The 13,969-nt window shown below is 27.8% G+C and overlaps 1 protein-coding gene and 1 long non-coding RNA gene across 3 annotated transcripts; both read left to right on the top strand.

Annotated features, from left to right (window-relative positions):
* Nucleotides 1-1,142: 1,142 nt before the first annotated feature.
* Nucleotides 1,143-5,351, top strand: LOC107628623 (putative phytosulfokines 6). 2 transcript variants are annotated; one of them, XM_088504317.1, is made up of 5 exons: nucleotides 1,143-1,270; nucleotides 1,414-1,490; nucleotides 2,142-2,237; nucleotides 4,919-4,977; nucleotides 5,213-5,351. In XM_088504317.1, exons 1-5 carry the CDS (start codon nucleotides 1,174-1,176, stop codon nucleotides 5,214-5,216), a joined length of 333 nt encoding a protein of 110 aa, XP_088360443.1. In that variant the 5' UTR covers nucleotides 1,143-1,173; the 3' UTR covers nucleotides 5,217-5,351. The 2 variants fall into 2 exon arrangements, with proteins under 2 accessions (XP_088360443.1, XP_020972376.1); XM_021116717.2 differs by lacking the exons at nucleotides 4,919-4,977; nucleotides 5,213-5,351 and having other exon boundaries at nucleotides 2,142-2,418.
* Nucleotides 5,352-11,458: 6,107 nt separating this feature from the next.
* Nucleotides 11,459-12,978, top strand: LOC110269123 (uncharacterized). The gene is made up of 3 exons (XR_002358224.2): nucleotides 11,459-11,593; nucleotides 12,010-12,086; nucleotides 12,737-12,978. It is a non-coding gene; the product is annotated as an uncharacterized LOC110269123 (long non-coding RNA).
* The last annotated feature ends 991 nt before the right edge of the window (nucleotides 12,979-13,969 follow it).

Consider the following 13,969-nt stretch of genomic DNA (forward strand, 5'->3'; position numbering starts at 1 on the left):
TTAATTTGATTAATATATTTAAATCATTACATAAGGGTTGAAACAAAGTTGAAAACATTTAAAAAAAAAAAAAAACAGCTGTCATCAATCCAAATATAGAATATTGCCATATTGGTGCTTCTTGAACTTCCACAAGATCACAACATGCACAATATTTGCATATTTGTGCTCTTCTCCTTTTCACACACTTATCCTTTGAAGAGTTAATATAATTTTTTTTATATATTTTTTATTCATTATTGACTTTGGTCATCTTTAATTATTTCTTGTTTTGTAGCTCCATTTTGGACCCCCCATGAAAATGACAATGGCCTATTCCCTGTGTCCTTCACACACAGATAAATAATAAAATGGTGGGTTTTTTTTTTACACTGAAATTATGAGATGCTCCATCTAAGAAGTATGTATAATAATAATGTATATATGGGCAAAGTTAGTTGATGTTATTGGTGTGTTCTTTTAAATTGAAGAAAAATGTTGAAAATAGATGCTAATTAATCATGAATGTGCTTCTTTGATCCTGGATAATGAGATAGAGAAAAATAATATAAATATTTTACTCTAACTAATAAATATTTACTTTAACTATATATTTCACTAAATATTTTTATATCTCCATTCTTAATAATTAATATTCATTTTTAAATATTATCCTTGTTAATATCTAGTTTGAATTGTGAATAATGATTAGGTGCAATTACGTTATATTTTTTTTCTCCAAAGTTCAGAATGAGATTTGAAATTGAGACTTTTAAATAAGAATGGAAGGACTATGTGATTTGAGTTATAGCTCGTTGGTTATATATTACCAATTAATAAAAAAATATAATGAAAGAAAACTAAATGCATATTAAAGGGAAAAAAAAGAAAAAGAAAAAAGAAGAATCCAAGTTTCACACTTTAAAAATTTTGGAAGTAAATCATCTATAGTAATAACTCAAAAAAGTAACATGCATTTTTATTTCTTGATGGTCCCATAGATATAGTAGTAGACTTCACTCTTATTAAATCAACCACATACTTTTAAATATTTATAATTTTTTATTTAATTTATTATTATTGGGAGAGCATCTAGGAAGATTTTTATTGCATACTTTTTATTATTTATATATATTCCCCTCCTCCACCACTTTCTTAGGTGCACTTTACTTCTCCAATAATAATAATATTCCAATGAAGCAAAAAATTGCTTTGCTTTTCTTTGTTCTCCTTCTTTCTTCTTTCTCAGCTTATGCTCGCCTTCTTTTACAACAAGAAGGCCCAAAACAAGGTAACTTCTTCTTACTCATCATGCTAATAATTAATTATATATTTTTATCTTTTTTTGTTTTCATCTTATTTTTTTCCCTTGTTTTCCTTCCTTCCCATCTATGAACAATCTTTTATGAGCTTGGAACAACTTGATATATATAGGTCAAAATGAAGTGATCATTGGTAACACTCTTGTTCACACATCCAACAATGATGAGCTAAAAGATGATATTAAAGAAGTAAGAATCATTTACTTTACTTTCTCACATAATCTATCTACAAGTTTTGGCTTCTTGAGTTTAGTTTGTCATCATGTTATATAATTTCTCCCTTAGCTAGTACTATATATGATATTACATTTAACATCTATTGATTTATCATGTTTATATTATTGATCTCTCCAATAACTATGTTTACAAAGAAATATTTAATGTTATATTTCACATATATATATACACACCATATTAGGCGTAAAAAAATAGACTTATCGAAAAATGAGTTAAACCGCACATGTATTTAATATAGGAAGACAAAAAAAAAAACAGTCATAACTTGCCTTATTTAGCATTCATTAATTGTCGCGACAATTAATGAATACTAAATAAGGTAAGTTTTGGCTGTTTTTGGCTAATTTTTTGTTGTTACCAAACATTTCTGTTAATATAGTAACTGATTTGGTTACTGATGTTTGGTGTATATATACATAACATTTTTATTTATAAAATATAAAAGTATCAAGTGTAATATATATATATATATATATATATATATATATATATATATATATATATACCTTATAAAGGTAAGCTTCCTTTTTTATTTTTTTACAAATTAGAAACTTCATTTTAATTATTTATCATCTTTTAGTTCGCTAATTCAATTTCATGCAGTTAATGGGATATGAAAATTGCGATGAGAAGAATGAAGAATGGTATGGTAGAAGGATGACTTTGGAAGCGCATTTGGATTACATCTACACTCAAAATGTACACCATAAGCCTTGATGCGTTAATTAATTAATTGGACATGCACATTAATTACCTAGTCCGAATACAATGATGAAACGTTAAATAATATATAAAAAGTAAATCCAAGATCGGTGCTAAAAATAATGTATGCGAGTGTCAAATTTTTTAAAAGAGATTAAAGGAATATTAGAAACTCTCCATCCTCTTCCGTTTAAATTTATTCTACTAACTGTGTTTTTCTTTTCTTTTTTTTTTTTTATTCCCCCCCCCCGCTATAGTCATAGTTTGGTAAAATTTTTTGAAGAGGTATTTGTACTTTTTAAAAGCACAACCTCCTCATTTTGTATTTGGTAAATAAAAAAGACTATATATGTGTTTGTGCTTGCTTTTAAAAGATTGGGTTACTTTTAAAAGCACCTAAGGTAGAATTTTTCAAAGTTAGCTTGTACTTTTTAAAATTTAAAAATATAATATAACCTCGTATGTTAACTAATTTTTAAATTTAATGCTTGCATTTATGTCTATTATAGAATTTTTAAATTTTAAAAGTTATTTTATCAAATGCAATTGCTATTGCTTGTGTTTATTGAAAGCTATTTTTAATTTGATTTACCAAATATAAATGCTACAACTTTTAAAAAATTATCTTTTAAAAATTAGCTTTTATAAGCTATTTTTGAAAAATAAAAGTTTTACCAAACTAAACCTAAAGGACTCGACAGATAGCGGCGAATAATTCGGGATAGTTTAAAGAAAACGCAGTTATCTGCTGTAAAACCGTCGCAAATGTTTGGGTTTACTATAGTGAGCATATATTTTCCATGTGCAGAATGAAATAAAAAAAAATATATAGAGCAAATAATTTCTAACATCCATGTAACTTTGGCAACAATCAAATAAACCCTAGTTGTTTTCTAGCTCCATTTGGGGCTACCATGACAAAGCATAACGCTTTGTTTTGTAGCTCTATCTCCAGACTAAGACATTGGAAAATTGAAATAATGGCGCTATGCTCTAATGGCATGAAGTCTAAATAAGGAAGAAATGCTACATATGTGACCCTAATAAATTCATGCCATCGGTGTGCCTAAGTTTAAGGAAAATATGATAAATGGTTACTTTATGTCTTCATGTGATGACCTAAACCTAGCTAATTTAGAAGCTTTACCCGAACTTTTATTATTTTTTGGTTTCCACTATATCTCTTAACTCTTCAGGTTAAAGACTAATTTGTCGCGAATTGGAGCTCTATTTAAGTGTTTACCGCTGACCAATAGATTACTGTATGCACAAGGCGAGATCAGATTCGAACTCCCAATATTTATTTTAAGCGAACTAATAAACTAACTACTAGCTAGACCAAACTAACTTCATTTCTAAACTTCTATTATCGATTAGCGCGACAATCATTTCTCTAAAAAGGTTATAGAAATAGAAGAAAATATATAAATATTATAAGTATCAATATGGTTACAAATAATCTTATATTGTAGAGCAAAAAAGAAAAAGAAAAAAACAAATTATACAATAATAAAGAAACTTATAAAAATTTTAATCAATATTAAAAAATATTCAACTTATCATATTATTAAGGGATAAATTTTAAAAATATAAATATGACCGATATTATGAATATGGAGGAAGAAGTCCATAATATATATAATTTATTAGTTAACAAAAATGAGAAATTGAGAAAGACAAATTCTCATTCTCTTCAATTTGCATTGGTAAGGCAACTTATTGATTGCTTTGACTTGAACATAAATACCATTTAATTTTGTGCATGATCAAATAATATAATAATAAATGCTACTTAATTAAAAAATATTACAAGGCTAACATTTTTTGTTAAAAAAATAAAAAGTTAATTAATAATAAGTTAATAACTCAAATATAAGAAATTAAAATGAAAAAAAAAATATTAGTCACTTAACACTAAGCAAAATTTGTGCCTCACTAAATGTCCTCATTTTTCAATATATATATATATATATATATATTAGCTTATATATTACCTCCAATTTCTCTCTACTTCGCACTCATTCATTCCCTTCAAAGAAGCAATGAAGCAACAACACATTGTCTTGTTTTTCTTTGTTCTCCTTGTTTCCTCTTTCTTAGCTTCTGCTCGTCTCCATGTGGATTCAAAACAAGGTAGCCATCTAACTCTATTATAATTAGGATAAAGTATATATACTACTTTTTATTCCTGAAATTTGATAAAAAAAAATTTAAAATATTTTTAACTTTTATTTTGTTTAATTTTATTTTAAAATCTTTCGATTTGTGTCAGTTGTATCCTTGAAAACTAAATTTTTTAAAAATTTAGAACAAATCTAGCAACAATACTTGATAACTAGAACTGAGTCGCTTATGTTAAAGGTTAATTGTTCTTATAAGGTTGTTATTGAATTAGTCCTACGCTTTTTAAAAAATTAGTTATTAGAGATTCATTTGATATAAATCAATATCTTCTGAGGCAAAATTAAAACAAAATAAAATTTAAGAATATTTTTAAAATTTTTGATAAATTTGAGAGGAAAAAAATAAAAAATATATTTTATCCATATAATTATTATCACATATTATATATTTACATTTGTTCAATTGATAACTGTTTTAATTTGTTTTGTATTTAATTTCTCCTTTGAAATATATTTTAATTTCTCTGTGGTTGCTTGGTTCAACTTGATGTATAGATGCAAAGGTATCTCATGTTCAGTCACACACTGAATCAAAAGATGATGATATCCATAAGGTAAGTATATATATATATATATATATATATATATATATCAATATTATTATTTTTAATTATACCTGAATACTAATTAGACAAGTTTGATTAGTCCAATTTCTGATAATAGAATCTAGATATTGATAATAAAACTCAAATATAAAAATATTTTATTAACTTCATGACAATTTGGGTTACCTAAATTTTTTATTTATTCGATTTTTTTTTTGTCCCTAACATTTTTTATTCGATACAGATAAAAGAAATTGAGAAGCGGATGATGGAGGAAGCACACTTGGATTATATCTACACCCAACCCCTGAGTCCACCTGCGAAATAAATCAAATTGCATGCTTGCTTAGGATTATCAAGAACATGAGAGCCTAGCTATATATAATGTGAATGTAATAAAGTTGAGAAATAAAAATAAATTTGGGCATTTCCATTGTTAAGGTTGTGCTTTGACTGTGGTTGCTATGCCTAAAGAAAATAAGGAATTATTGATAGTCACAGTTAGAAAATATTTGGATTGTTACTACTGTTTATTATTGTGTTTAATATACATGATGATTTAATATTTTTAAGTTAGATGTGATGTTTTTTTATTTTGTATTTTTTCACTTAGTTTTATTCAAAATTTTTATTTAGCATACATATTCCTTTAATAATCTATTATCTTATGAATTTAAATACTTAATTAAACTTGACAATGTTAAACTCTTGTACACTGTTAATTCATATATGCTCACATTATATTTTGGTTACATTTTTTAATAGATTATTTTTACAATAATAGATTTGTTTATAGATAATTAAAATATTTAATTGACTGTATTTTTGCATCATAAATAGGATAGATTTGGTATAGTTTATTAGAGAATTACTTGTATTTTTCAAAAGTATAAATATCTCATATTGTATTTAGTTAATTAAAAAAATTATATACTTGTGTTTTTACGTTTTAAAAATTAAAAATACTTTTAAAATTATCTATCAAATATTTTTAAAATTAAAATATCAAATATAATTTTATATATTAATGAATACCCAAATTTAGTTTTATTCCTTATTACGTTTATATTTATTAAATTCATATTTAATAAATACCCAAATTTATGTTTATATTTCTTAAATTTAGTGAAAGGTACTAGGTTTCAGAGAGAAAGTTCAGAGAAAGAGAAATCAAAGTTGAGAGCATGTGAGTTGAGATTGAACGTAAAAACTGAGTGACTTTACATGAGAGTCAGTATTTATACACTTAGTTGAACTTTCTAGCACTTAGTTGTAACTAACTTAACTCATGATAGCTAACAACTAACTATAACTAATTATAACTAACTGCACACTGACTAGAAGTTTTTGCTGAGTCAGTAGAGTCTACTAACTGTCATAAAAAATAGAAATAACAGACTAACTAAAACAAACTAACTGAAAGAAAAAAGGAGAAGCAGAGCAAATAGACTAAGCTAGCTTCTGTTTGTAGTACCACTCCCTTAGAGCCTGTTTCAGCCCATAAAGGACTTTAGTCAGTTTGCATACCAATGAGGGATCTTCTTGCTCATACCTTTGGGGCTGCCTCATGTACACTTTCTCAACTAGATCACCATGTAAAAAAGTATTGTTCACATCCAACTGCCTGATTTTTCAGGATCTTGACAAAGCAACCGAGAGTAACAGTCTGATGGAGATAGGCTTGACTACTGGGTTATAAGTTTTTGTGAAGTCAGAACTTGCTTTTGAACAAAGCCCTGAGTGACCAACCTAGCCTTATACTTCTGTAAGGACCCATCTGCATTATATTTAATCCTAAAGACCTATTTACTTCTAATTGCATCTCTATTAGGGAGGAGTTTGACTAGCTTCTATGTGTTGTTCCTGATTAGTGCCTCATACTCTACATCCATTGTTGCCTTCCATTCAGGGATCTTGAGAGCTTGCTTAACATTTCTTGGTTCTACACTGGCCAAGAAGAGTTTAGGCTTGACTATTCCAGCTTTACCTCTAGTCATCATTAGATGGGAGTTCTGTGTGGATGCTATGTGTATATGTTTAGGGTCAGTGATAGGGACTACAATTTCAATATCATTGATGGAAATAGGAACTGGAATTGATGAAGTTGCTATAGGGACTGGTTGGCTATTTTGGGAGTTGAGTGACTGTAGAGGACTGATGTTGTTCTCTGTTGAAAGTTTTTGTTGATTATTTGAAGAATTAGAACTACTTTGTGGGGAGGAAGCCTGAGGGTAACTATCAGCATGCAGATTTAGAGTAAATTTTGGGAGTCTTGAGATAATTGGAATTGAGTTTTGAGGTGCTGAGGTTGTTGGTTGGCTATTGTTGAGGGCTTGTTTATAAGGGAATTGGTCTTCAAAAAATACTACATTAGGAGTGATGATGACCTTTTCTTGTTGTGTGAGGCACTTGTACCCCTTATGTGTGGTTCCATACCCAATGAAGTATAAGGAGAAGACATGAATTCTAGTTTGTACTTGTTATAAGGTCTTTGATGTGGAAAATACAAGCATCCAAACACTCTGAGATTTTTATATGATGGTTGCAATTCAACCACTTATTGGAAGTTATCAAAAACTGTTTTTAATTGAGCTCTAGATTTAATTAGATACAACCAGGCAAACTTCGAGAAAGCATAAATAAAGTTCACAAAATACCAGTTTTCATTTCTGTCTGGAAAGGGAGCAGGCCCCTAAATATCCGAATATACAAGTTCTAAAGGGTATGTGTACATTGTTTGTAAAGAAGACAAAGGCAATTGGTGTGATTTGCCTATACAACAAGCTGGGCATTTAATTTTTTTTGGTAAGGCAGAGATTTTGCAGGCTTTTAACACTTTTGAAAGTACAATATGTTTTGGATGGCCTAATCTAGCATGCCAAACTAGATATTCATCCTTATTTTTTACTAAAGACATAAGCAGCTGGTGTTTGTGAATTGTGAAGGTTAGAAAATTTATAGAGGCCTTTCTCTACTGTGCCTTGAAGCACAATCTCCTTTGTATCCTTAGTCTTTATACAGCATCTATCATTATAGAATTCAAAGAAAATTTGGTTGTCACAGCATAATTGATATACACTCATCAGATTCTTAGTAATTTCAGGAACACACAACAATTTTCTCATATGCAGCAACCAAAAGTTCATATTAGTTTTAAAACATGAATTTCTAACAAATGAGATTTGCAAACCTGATCCATTGCCGATTACAACATGATTTTTTCCACAATATTCTTCTTTCTCCATCAGGTTTTGTTCATCATGAGTCATGTGGTGTGTAGCACCTGAATCAGGATACCAGTTTGGATTCTGCACTGTTGCTGGTGTTGTCAGCATGTTGCAGAAATTAGCTTTAGGCTGAGAAACCTGATTGTGATTGCTGTGATTGTAGCCTTCTCTTTCATAATCTTCTTCTTCATATTGACCCTCACTATACCTGTACCAACAGGTTCTTGCAGTGTGTCTAATTTTGTTACACAATTGGCACTATGGCTTGTCATTTTCATATTCTCTAGCATTGTACATTCTACCTCCTTTGCTGGACTGACCTCTTCTACTTGTGAATTGTCCATCATTTGTTGATTCTTGTGCTAGCCTTCCTTCAACAGAAAAACCTCTACCTCCTCTAAATAACTTGCCTCCTCTTCCTTTGAATCCACTTCTGAAGCCTCTTCTTGCTTGTGGACTCTGATTGTAGCTTCTGAACTGTGCTATGTTTGCTTGCATAAATGCCTCAAGATTTTTGAATTTTGCAAGCATGCTTTCATGAGCAAGCAGTAATGCCTCTAGTTCAGCAACCGTTATGCTTTCTGATCTAGTAAGTACTGAGGTGTACACTGAGAAATACTCTTCGGTTAGACCTTCAAGATAGCATTAACATGATCACTTTCCTTTATCAATTCTCCTACAGAGGCTAGTGCATCAATCGTGCCTTTAATCATCAGTACATATTCAGTTACAGATCCTCTAATTTGGAGAGTGTTGAGTTTGATCTTTAACTTCATCATTTTAGCCTTGACTTGTGAGAAAAAGTGATCCTCTAATTTTTTCCATATCTACTGTGTGTACGTGCAACCTACCATCCTTGTAGTAAAAGGCTTACTCATCGAAGCCAACAACCATGACTTTCGAAGTGCATCTTGTCTTTTTCACTACAGATATTCTGAATTTGCAGCTGTATCTGTTCCATTCTTTGAAGACACAAACTGTAGAGGAAGACTCAGCATATCATTTTCTTCTATTGTTGAAATTGCTTGATCCTTCCATTGCAAGAAGTTGTTCTCATCCAGTTTCATAGGAATTGGAGTTGCTATGAATCCTTGAGCCATGGTTGTTACCGGATTGTGATGTATGAAGCTGAGAAGCAGAAAGGATCTGATACCATGAAAGATACCAGGCCTCAGAGAGAGAGAGTTCAGAGAAAGAAGGAAAGAGAAACTAGAGATGAGAGCATGTGTGTTGAGATTGAACGCAAAAACTGAGTGGCTTTACACGAGAGTCAGTATTTGTACACTTAGCTGAACCTTCTAGCAGTTAGTTGTAACTAACTGCACATTGACTAAAAGCTTCTGCTGAGTCAGCAGGGCCTACTAACTGTAACAGAAAATAGAAATAACAGACTAACTAAAACAAACTAACTGAAAGGTAAAAGGAGAATCAGAGCAAGCAGAGTAAGCTAGCTTTTGTTTGTGACCTCTAACAGTTAGCTCATTGGTCGGCTTAAGACATTGTTAAAAATTTGAATCTCGTTTTATACATATATATAATAATTTATTGACCAACAACAAATTTTTAGACGATAATAATCAAAGCATAATGGCTAATTTTCTTTCTTATGAATGCAGATGTAATTTTATACTCAAACTCATGTTTATACAAATTAGCGAGCGTTCACCAATTAACTCTAAAATTTTATTTCCTTTCTATTAACCCTATTCTAATACATGTTATTATTTTATAAAAGGTTTAATTACTATTAATTCTTATACTTTTATTGAATTTTCAATTAAGTTCTTATATTTTTTTTAAATGAATTTTTATACCATATCAGATTTTGTAACTAAATCCCTACAGTGACAAAAATATTAGAATTAACGGAATATTCTGTTAAACTATAAAGAATATTCAATCAAGTGTTAGGTATATTCGTTTTGTTTAATAGAATATTCCGTTAATTTTAACATTTTTGTCACGGCAGAGACTTAATTACAAAATCTGATATGGTATAAGGATTCAATCGAAAAAAAAAGTTTAAGGACCAAATTAAAAATTCAACAAAATTATAGAGACTGACAGAACAATTAAACTTTTATAAAATCAATTCTATAAAATCACGTTTATTCAAATTCTAGTTTAACAAACGCCAATCAAAACACATACTAAATAATTATAAGTATTAATACAGTTACAAATAATATTATATTGTAGAGCATGAAAAACAAATTATATAACAATAAAGAGACTTATAAAAATTTTAATCAATATTACAAAATATTTAACTTACTATGAAACTAGAGGAAGTAAATCCATAATATAATTTAGTTAACAAAAATGAGAAATTGAGAATGACAAATTCTCATCCTCTTCAATTTGGTAAGGCAACTTATTGATTGCTTTGACTACACAGTAATACCATTTAATTTTATGATCAAATAATAATACTTAATAAAAACAATATTACAAAACTACCATTTTTAAAAAATATAAAAAATTAAAATAACTAATAATATCTCAAATATAAGAGAAATGAAAAAAAATATTAGTCACTTAACAATAGCAAAATTTGTGTCTCATTGATTGTCTTTATTTTAATGAATTGACTTTTCTTAATATGAGTCGCATCAAAGCTTTATTTAGTAAAATTTTTACTTTTTAAAAGTAGTTTAATTATAAAAGCTAACCTTTAAAATATAATCTTTTAAAAATAGTAGTATCTATGTTTAATAAATTAAATTAAAAATAATTTTTAATAAATACAATCAACAATAAATATATTTAGTAAAATAATTTTTAAAATTTAAAAATATTATAATAGATATTAATATAAAAATTAAATTTAAATATTAATTAATATACAAGATTATATTAAATATTTTCTAATTTTAATAAATATAAGCCAATTTTAAAAGATTCCCATTTAAATACTTTTAAAAATATTCTTAACTTTTAAATGATACAAACACAGTTACATAAATTTTTTAATTTATCAAACACAAATTTCAACAAATTTTACCAAACCAAAATACTCTTTATATATAACCAATTTGGGTTGGTCGAGTGGTCAGCTCACTCGTCCGCTTAAGCAAGTGTTGGGGGGTTCGAATCCCGCCTTGTGCATGCAGCAATTCATTGGCCAGCGACAGATCCTTAAATGGAGCTCCGATCCACGACGGATCAGTCCTTAACCTGTCGAGTTGGGAGATACCGTAGGCAACAAAAAAAAAAAACTCTTTATATATCTTTCCCGAATCTCCTTACATGCATATGTGTTTCAATTTCTCTTTAGTTTGCACTCATACATTCCCTCAAAGAAGCAATGAAGCAACAACACATTGTCTTGTTTTTCTTTGTTGTCTTTGTTTCCTCTTTCTTAGCTTCTGCTCGTCTCCATTTGGATTCAAAACAAGGTAGACAGCTAACTATATTATAACATATTATATATTTACATTTGTTCATCAATTGATGATTGTTTTAAGGGTAAAATATATATATTTTTGTTCCTAATACTTGCGAATTTTTTTAAATATCTCTAATATTTAATTCTATTCAATTCTATCTTTAACGCTTTCGATTCATTCGATTTTATTCCTAGTATTTTTTTATTTGTCTTAAACTATACCTGAAAGTTTTGAATTTTGTCCCTAACATTTTATATAAAATTAACATCTAGAGATAATTTTGATAAAAATAAAAAACGTTAGAAATAAAATTAAATATAACTAAACAAAAAATATACTTTATCTTTATTTTAATTTGTATGGTATTTCTCCTTTGAAATTTATTTTAATTTCTCTGTGGTTGCATGGATCAACTTGATATAAAGATGCAAAGGTGGTGAATGTGGTTGAAAACGGTGTTGTTCAGTCACACACTGAATCAAAAGATGATTATATCCATAAAGTAAGTATATCTCTATTATTTATCAATATTCTTGTTCTTAATCATATATTCTCTTTTGGTTTAATTTCAATTTGTTTTAATAACTAATCTAGAAGCATATTACAATTATACCCAAATAATAGACAAATTTAATTAGTTGAGTTAGTTTTTGATAATAGAATCTAAATACTAATAATAAAACTCAAACATAATAAACATAAGGGTAAAGTATATTTTCTATCCCTAAAGTTTGATAAAAGTTTAAAAAATATCCCTAAATTTTATTTTGTTTCAATTTTGTCCTAAAAATTTTCGATTTGCATCAAATATACTCCTGATGGCTAATTTTTCAAACAATTTGAGATCGATTCAACATCAATTTCATAAGAACAACCCCTCAACACAAGCAAATCAAGCATAATTTTCATGCATTATTGTTAGATTGATCTTAAATTTTTTGAAAATTTAGCCGTCGAAAGTATATTTGATACAAATCGAAAACTTTTGAGACAAAATTAAAACAAAATAAAACTTAGAGATATTTTTAAAATTTTTGTGAAACTTCAAAAACAATAAATATACTTTACCCTAAACATAATATATTAACTTTATGAATATTTTGATTATTTAATTTATAATTTTTTGTCCTTAATTTTTTCGATTCCATACAGTTATCAGAATCTGAGAAGCGGTTGATGGAAGAAGCACATTTGGATTATATCTACACCCAACCCCACCCTCCACCACATGCGAAATAAATCAAATTGGAAATGCTTAATTTTTTTTTTTTTATCAAGAACATGAGACCCTGTAATGTGAATGTAATAAAGTTGAGAAATGAAAATAAATTTGGGCACTTCTATTGTTAAAGTTGTGCTTTGACCGTAGTTGCCTAAAGAAAATGAGGAATTATTATTGATCGTCACAATTAGAAAATATTTGGATTATTACGACTGTTTAATTTATTGTTGTGTTTAATATATATAATGCTTTAATATTTTAAATTAGATGTGATGTCTTTTAATTTGGTATTTTTTCAAAACTTTTATTTAACATATTCATATGAGAAGTTAATAATCTATTGTCTTATGAATTTAAATACTTAATTATATAAGCTTCACAATGTTAATTTTTTTACGTTGTTAATTCATATATATATACGCTCATATTTAGTATAAATTTTATTTTCATATTTAAAAATTTATTTACATTAATTGTTTGTTATTTTTAAATAAAAAAATTAATAAAAAATATGGTTATTAAAATTGACCGCATTATTATCACTTTTTAAATTAATATAGATAAAAATTGACAGTAATATTGTCAATTTTTAATTTAAAATAGACAAAAAATGAAAAATAGATGATGACGTTGTCGAAAATTTAATAATTAAATCAATAGCTAATTTTTGAATTTTAATAAATTAAATATCGACAGAAGTATCGTCAATTTTGGATAATATTATCGACAAACTAAGTGTTGTTTTTATTAAATATGTAATAATCTTAAACCTATATTATCGATATAGTAATCATCGATTTTATTGAAAGCTTATCGACAATCCAACAAGTCGTCGATTTTATTAGATTTTTGAACAATCAATAACACATTTAAAAGCGACTGTTAATACCATCGATTCTGTCGTCGATTTTTAATATTATTGACAGCAAAACTATCGATTTCACCATCGATTTTAAAGCGTTTCTTGTAATGATTGTCTAATAGATAATATCTCTAATCAATTATATTTTTACACTAATAAAATTGGTTATAGATAAATTAAAATATTTAATTGATTATATTTCTACGTCAAAAATAGCGTTGATTTGGTATAGTTTATTAGAGAATTACTTGTAGTTTTTAAAAATATCAATATCTCACGTTGTATTTAGTGGTGGCTGATT

This window comes from Arachis ipaensis, chromosome B2 (genome assembly GCF_059453495.1).
Source record: "Arachis ipaensis isolate K30076 ecotype BB chromosome B2, ASM5945349v1, whole genome shotgun sequence".
NCBI classification, from domain to species: Eukaryota; Viridiplantae; Streptophyta; class Magnoliopsida; order Fabales; family Fabaceae; genus Arachis; species Arachis ipaensis.